General features: G+C 44.4%; 1 protein-coding gene across 1 annotated transcript; it reads right to left on the bottom strand.

The window, feature by feature from the left end:
- Positions 1-863: 863 nt before the first annotated feature.
- LOC146187350 (uncharacterized) lies at positions 864-7,942 on the bottom strand. The gene is made up of 5 exons (XM_084605768.1): positions 7,664-7,942; positions 5,887-6,027; positions 4,187-4,275; positions 1,227-1,446; positions 864-979 (listed from the first exon to the last, which is right to left on the bottom strand). The coding sequence occupies exons 2-5, from the start codon at positions 5,930-5,932 to the stop codon at positions 897-899; spliced, it is 438 nt and encodes a 145-aa protein (XP_084461894.1). The 5' UTR covers positions 5,933-6,027; positions 7,664-7,942; the 3' UTR covers positions 864-896.
- Positions 7,943-8,002: the final 60 nt, after the last annotated feature.

Here is an 8,002-nt window from a genome sequence, read left to right as displayed (position 1 = left end):
GCTCTCCCACTGTTCCGCACTCGGGTCTTTACGAAAGCTATCGTTATTTCTACATTGCCACGTGATGTGGTATAACGAATGTTTGCTAACACACCATGGGCAGGTGTCCCGATATGGTGACGGGTAAATTTTGCTTAGGATATGACGGTTAGGGAATGTTCCGGTCTGCAGTCTTCGCCAGTATACTGCCTCTTGTTGTTTTAGATCCCGATGAGGCGGCGGATAGCGGATCCGTACCTCCTTATAGTAGTTCAGAATGTCTGAGTACGTAGGGCTGACTCGCTCGGGTAGATCGTCCGATTGGGAGGAAGCTGGGCTTGTGTACCCTCGAGCTACCTCATCGGCGCGTTCATTCCCCGCTATGTCGGTGTGTCCTGGCACCCAGTAGATGTTGTGTTTGACTTTTGATGGGGTCGCGCTCTGGAGGAGCCTGAGCGCGGCGCGACCTATGCGGCCGTTCATGTAGTTACGGCACGCTTCTCTCGAATCTGTAAGAATGCCCTTATAAAAATGGGAACATCCTTTGAGTTCAATGTGAACTCAAAAAAGTCAGAAGGAAGCAACTTCCTCTGAACTGAGAATTGGCTACTGATTTTGAATTCACAGTGAATTAACTTTCTCTGACCATCCTGTGAATTTCCTGTGAATTTCCTTTGAGCTCCCAGGGAACAGACCGTTGTCAGTTTGAGTTGAGTTCACAGGCAGTGGCCAATTATTGGTTCAAAGGAAGTTCGAAGGAATGATGACTATGGGATATTTGGTGGATGTTCGAAGGAAGTAGGTTCAGACTGAAACATTTGTTTGTATGAGCTTATATTTATTTCAATAGATGTACTTCCTCTGTTTAGGCCTTGAAATTAGGCCTGCTTTCGAAGACCCTGCGACAAAAAATTGGATCACTGTCCACAATCCCAGTGCAAACTTGCGCAACTGCCGGTGACCACCTTGGCTAGTACTCCATTGAGCAAGCAGGTGTAGGCTGCAAAAAGAAAAGAAAAACATTAGAAGCATGACTGCAATGAACAAGCTAGAGTCCATCCAGCCTTCCTTAGCTTTTGTAAATTAAATATACAGAGCACGGATAGTGTGAGAGCCATGCAGGCACCACAGCATTATGCATTAAGGCAAGCATTATGGCCCTGACCATCACTGAAAAGTCAGCTGTTTGGACAATATTTCAGAATGCTCTTGCATCACATGCACAGGCTATGAGCTTGAGGACTTACAGATAACGGCATCCAATTTTGGGCAGCCCAGTGCCTTTTTTGGAGCTTGTTCCTTGCGGGCATTGCAGACACGGCCATAGAGTGAGCTTTCTTCCAGTTCTTCGGGTGAGAACACAACCCGCACCAAGTTACACGCAAACTTTGTTGCTTGATTGCCCGCACTGAGTTTCATGCGGTCAATCAACTGCTGATTTACCATAATATTGCTGCCAATGTGCACCTGCAAGAACAAAAAGCAAATATTAGTACTATGACCAGTATTGTAACATACAACAATATTCCTTGATATGCAATAAGAAAATGAAGGGGCTTTACAAACAACAAAAAACTTAGACCAGCTTAAGAACATTCAAAGAAACCCCAAAATGAATAATTAAGGTCATTTGTTTGCAAGTAAAAATACACATTCAAGAAGCCGTACTTTAACATGTACAACAATGAAGGCATACGAAAACTATTGGATGTTTTTGACACCTTCCCGAGCGGTGTTTTGATCTAATTTTGAATGATGCCAAACATCTTTTAACATTTTTATTAGCGTAACCTGACAATTCTGTACTATGTATTTAAGGTAATTTCTATAGCAGATGAAAAAACAAGAAATAAGAGATTTTTTAATGACCTAATTTATGCTTGCATTTCAACAATAAAAAAAAAAAACAGATTTTAAGTCAGAAAATAAAGTGATTTACTCATCATTAACATTGCAAAGGCCATTAAAAGCCAGTTTAGACAGAGCACAGTGCCCACATTGTCACCTCCTGTTTAAAAATACTAACATCCTTTTCATACATCAGAAGCTCAACCAATTAAAAAAACTGCCAATGAAGGTTTAGCAAAAGCATGCACTCCCTGCTCTGTATGTGCTACTTTGAGGCAACATTTAGTTTCCAGTTTGCACAGGTAGCTTTCATAATTTAACCCCTCAAGCGCTTTGGACAAGCAGCTTGTCCTTGCAAAGATGCCCTCAAGCCATTTTGGACGAGTGCTTGTCCTTGCAGGATAGATCCTCACCCTGAGAGTTTTAGGTGAGTACAGCGCTCCTCTGTGGCTTAGGTCATGCGCCATTTGACAGATGGCACCACTGACCCGTTAACTGCTTTTTGTTCTACCGCTTGAAAGCATTTTAAGCAGCCTTAATGAGAAAAACGGTGCCTGGTAGAGGCAACGCATGCACTGTTGGCCCGTCATCGCGGGAAAGAAGCTTTTTTTCGTTGCCATCCTCGCCATCCGAAGATGGCTCAGACACCAATTTTTGCATTGTTATGGGAAGTGAAGACGACAGTGATGACATGAGTAGTTCTTCCGACGAAGATGACGTCAGCTCAGACGATACTATTGCGAGTTCTGTGTCAGTGGATGAAAATTGACAACATTCCGATGAAACCCCCTGGGCTTCCATTCTTGGTCGTCCCTTGTAAAACATTTCCAGTTACCTCGCTATATGTTACTCGACTAGATTGCTGCTCGGATACCTCCTTTTTTATTACACTACCAATAGAAACCAGCAGTAAAAATGAAAACTAAAGGGACACTTAAGCTCCGCCTTTAAGGGTATGATGCGACCAGTGTAGGCTACCACCCAACATATAAAGCCCTGCTTTAACCAAGCTGTATCAACATGTCTGCGTAGCCTAGGTGCAGCAAGCCTGACTCAGCATTGAAGAGCACTGGAATGTTGATTCGTATTTCACCTTCCCACCTCAAATGAACGACCGGAGTTAGCAGCTCCTCCTAACTTTTGGATATCATGTGGTCTCGTTAAGCCACACAAATCATCCAAGAATGTGTGTTCGGCCATGCCACTTGTCAGCGCCATGCTCTTGATGTTTCACTCACAACACAGACAACAAATTTTCATGTAATGGGGCCTTTAACGATATCGTAATTTTAAGCAATTTTAGCTAGAAATCTCGAAATAATAGTGCTCAAGGGGTTAAAGTGAAATTGAACTATTGTTGGATCAGCTTAAGAAGCCACAACTCCTTCTCAAAGGAGACCCTCCTGGCAATACCATGGTGGTTAATTGCCTTTGACTTGCCAGAGTGACATTGCAGGTGGCTGTCAGGTGCAAGTGGATTATATGCACATTAGCTTGAATACCATGATGACTGGCCCAAGTCGCTAAAATGACTGATTAGAGGAGCACCAGCTGCGTCATTCGAGTTGTAGTGCAAAAAGATGGCCTTCCGAGATCGATAACCTAAGAAATTGCTGAATATTAAACAAGCTAAAGGAAATCTCTTTTCTGATGAAAAGGGCTTTGCTATAGCCCAAGCGAAGTATGGTCAACAGGAAGCGTAAACAAAAGTAACCTTGCACTTCCGATCACTACAGCTTTCACAAAAACTCTTCCAAATCAATATACACACGAATGAAGTAACAGTCACTAAAATGAAAGGAAGCAGTTGGGATTTTTTTTCATGGTTGTTTTGACGAATTTAAGAAAATAGCACTGTCTGTCTTTTGTCGTTTCTATCAAATTGACATTCATTTAAAAATATCATTATGCTACTAATTATGCAGTCTGTGAGCCCAGCCTCATAAACAGCATCCCAGCCAGGGCAGCCGCTTTTCAGTGGAGCCGAAACGCAAGGTGCCCGTGTGCTCTGTGTTGTCGGTGCACGTTAAAGCACCCCAGGTGGTCGAAATTTCCAGAGCCTTGCACTATAGTATCTCTCATAGCCTGAGTCGCTTTGGACATTAAACCCTAAGAGCCAACCAATCATAAAGAGCATTGCTTCTTGCCTATCTTTGAATTCAGTGACTGCTGACTTCATTCACATGGATAATGAGCTCCTCGTTTCCCTATCCCTGCACACTTCTCAAATGGAAGTGCATGACTTGTGGCAGTGCTATCATAAAGCTAGAACCAAGTTCTTGTGTGACCCTTAAAAAAGTTTCATCGAGAAAGGCAGTAATGAGCACAACCATGCAGACACTAGACTAAAGCAACTAACCTGAGCCTCGGTTGGCAGCACAACTGCTTGTGTTGTACACGCAGCACTATTAACGGATTCCGTCAGCTGACTGACCAGCTCAGCAACATCTGAAAAAAACAAAAAAGGAAAGCTGGAACAAAACATACTATTTCATCACTAGCAGCAGCAGCCCATGTAACATTCACCACAGGAGAAAAGCCTTTTCTTTGCCCTTGACTGCATGACCAACCCTTTTCTGTCACCAAATGCGCCATTCAAAATTTACCTGCTAGACACTGGCATCACTCAGGCACTCAAGGCGCCCTATCAGCGGTACATAATCTAGGGGATGCTGATAGCAATTGATGAAGCCAATGTTGACATCCCACTTCTGATCTTTGTTCGCTGTGGAAATGCCTGGATTGAATTAACTGCGGAGGACGTTGTAACTACAGTGCAACTGACGGGTGCTGCTATTACTTAGAATGAATTCATGGGTGCGAATGATGATGCCGAGATAGCTGTGAGCGCTTTAACAGAAGTTAGTCAGATCACATCCCTGAAACAGTTTGTCGGTAGCAAGGGCCTTGAAGAGGTCAGCATGCAATATACATGTATGGCGGCAGCAATACGCCATACATTTGGACAAAGGCTGACACTCGAGTGTGTAGCTGATACTCGATAGCCCATGCTTCACCTATCTCGTGTCTGTCTTTCGTGTCGACATTTGCTAACAGGGTGTAGTGACCGAGTTAAGTTAGGCAGATTGCTGAGCCAGGTGCCGAGCTTGGACAAGCATAAATTTCCTGTTGTGAAAAAAAAAAAACACCACCTAAGTGACCAAAATGGCACAGGAAAATGAAGCGCATGCCAGAAGGATTCCAAGGTCCAAGAAAGGACGAGGCCACATATGATAATTTCATACAAATTTAGATTTTTTGCTGTCCCGCCTGCGCTCATTCTAGATGCACCTCATCATTTGCAGGAGACTCTGAGGTTAAAATCTGAGGGAATCAAGGGTTCCATTCAGATACACCGTCCACAGTAATGCAAGAGCACCACAGACCTGCCGCAGCCATCTGGCTACAACTTATACCCCGTGAATGTGTTTGAACCTAATGCAGCTCTCCGGGTTCACTGGAGCGTTGTTGTCACCGACCACTCCAGAACAGAAAGGAACCCAATCCCGCGCCCGTTTTTCGGCCTCGGCTTGAGCAGCACAAATCAGCACAGGTGCTCACCTTGAGTGGCATTTGTTTACCATGCATTTTCATGCAGCTATCACATATGACAACAGGCTCAATCTCAGATGCATGCCGATCCCAAGAAATGACATGTGACACGCAAGTCACTGTAACACAAACAAAGCATGCTTGCAGAGCAGGGGTGGCAGCAGTTCATCTGCTACGTGCACTGCAAGCATAGTGGTTGGTGGCGTCATGCAGCAGTGCCACGGTGTAGCTGAGCACTACTGCACACCACCTATAATGTGTCGCAAAGACAACTACAGGAGGAACACCAATCCTAAACCTCAATGTAGGGGGAACCTTAATGCAGCAACATAATCTTACTGGTGCTTTTACTAGGATGTGCTACAGACCAAGGGGTCTTATTCATTTAAGAGTTAGCACTTGAATTTGTTATGCTTTACGTAGCATCTGGTGACACAGCAAATAATTTCAGTCTCATGGCAATGGAGATCAGCATTCCAATGGCTTCAGAAAAAAGCGATCACATACCAAGCATCTGACGTGCTTCATCTCTTGCGGCCTTATATTTCTTCATTCTTTTTTTTTTGCAGACCCCACTTCATCCTCAAGCTCCAGGACTCTCTTTTTTGCATCTGTTGGCTTAGACATTTTGTCACAGCTGCAGCTTTCCTGCAAAACGACATGTGGCAAGGTCTATTCACTAAATTGTATTTGCACTCAAAATGCATCATACAAAAATTATTCAGTATAACGCATTGTGCAGATATCTGGTTCCACATATGAGATTAGCAAAATAGTGACCAAATGAAGACCACTGACACGAGAAACGTAGCATGGACACTGTTTAGGGTTCAAAGCAACACTACTTAAAGAGGAACATTAGCCCTTGAGCAAACCTTGGCACATAAAAGGACATGGTAATGTTTAACTGCGAGCTGACACCATCCAGCATCACTACTGCTCAAGTGGGCAGAATGCCCACTTGAGCAGTAGTGGACAAAACAAAGGATGCATTTCCAGAAAAACAGTTTGAGCTCCCACGCATACCGTAAAACATAGCCACTCTGCTTTATGGTAGGCTCATGGTGGTTTATGTCCCAAAGCGACTTAAGCTATAGCGATGAGGGATGCCGTAGTGGTGGGCTCACCTGGGGTTTTTTAATGTGCAAATGACATCATACAGTACACAGTCAACTTGCATTTCACCTCCACTGAAATGCGGCCATGAATGCTGGGATTGTACCCATGTACAGTCGTGAGCTTTATGAAAGGGAGCATGCGATCCCGTGGCAGATAGCCTCATCCAGAAGTAGTGGCAAAGTGCAACGGCAGCATTGAAAATGAAGTGGAGAGAGCGGTGCCCTTCCACCTGTTGGCCGTACCCCATGCACTGGGAGCAACTTTTACATCGGCAGCTAAAAATCATTGCAGCATTATGCTGTTGGTAACTGATATCACTGCTTGCTTTGCTATGCTCTGACCTAGCAACCCAGCGTAGGCTGGTAACTCAGGCAAAAGCGACAGCCCAGGCCACTAGAGTCTTAGAATGGAGACTCCACACACTGCCTCCCCACCACACACACTTTTTTTCCCCCTTTTTTAAATAAAGTTTTCTCTCTCTGCGCGAAATCTGAGGAATGGGTGGTAGCGAATAAAGGAAGCATGTTTGACGCTTCAATAAAAAGAAACAAACAAATGAATATGAAAGTAAATGAATGCGACAACACGTTAGGCGCTTTTATCTGCTTAAACTTCAGTCGCCTGCAGCTGTGAAAGCGTCCGTTTCGCTGCTACACTACCAATTGTCTCGGAACGAGCACCCTGGGCATCTTTAAAACTTGTTCTAAATCAGCTTCAATAATCAAGGAGCTGCCATTCTCCATGCCGCACCGTTCCGAGACGACGATGCGGGCAGGGTGCTTTTTTTTTCTTTTTTTTTTATAGAGCCCAAATTGGGAAGCCTACTCCTGTTATCACGAAACACCGAGAATTGCCATTTGCTGTGTAAACAGGGAGAATCAGGTCCACGTAACGACAGCAGCCGCGTTTATTCTACTTCTTATTTCCGCAAATTCAGTTCATTATGCATTTTTGTTTTAATTTCACGCAATTCCCGGAATCAACTGTCTACCTCTTTCACCATGTGCACTCCTGTCACCTGCCGGTTAACACAATGCGGTCGTAATGCGGGCATGTAAACGACTTCGCGACACGACTCACCGCGAGTAGCAAAGGAAGGTGTTTCACAGGCAAACATTATTAAGACACGAATACGAAAAGAGACAAGAGACGTTTGACTACTTACCCACTCCGAGAATGAACGTAGGAGAGTACGACCCCTCCTTCCACTGGGCATGTAGTACTCCTTGGTTTGGAATAATCTTCCAGTATTTTGGATTATCCATCAGTTTTGCCTGCAGTTCTTTTGATTGTAGGTTTCTTACAGGGTATACGTCCCACTTCTGAGCGGTCGCCCATTTAACCAAGACATGATCGGCCATTTGCACTACTCACGCTAAGAAAACACGACGAACACAACGAACGCGAACAATCAACTTCCTACGGTCATGAAACACATAGTGAAGCATGCCGCCGGCTGTTTTCACGAAAACGATAGCGCTAGAGTCTCAAGCGCCATTGCAAA

This window comes from Amblyomma maculatum, chromosome 6, assembly GCF_055883805.1.
Source record: "Amblyomma maculatum isolate TAMU_Amacu chromosome 6, ASM5588380v1, whole genome shotgun sequence".
Classification (NCBI taxonomy): domain Eukaryota; kingdom Metazoa; phylum Arthropoda; class Arachnida; order Ixodida; family Ixodidae; genus Amblyomma; species Amblyomma maculatum.
Note: the sequence above shows the minus strand (reverse complement) of the source record. Positions and strands in the feature narration are given on the sequence as shown.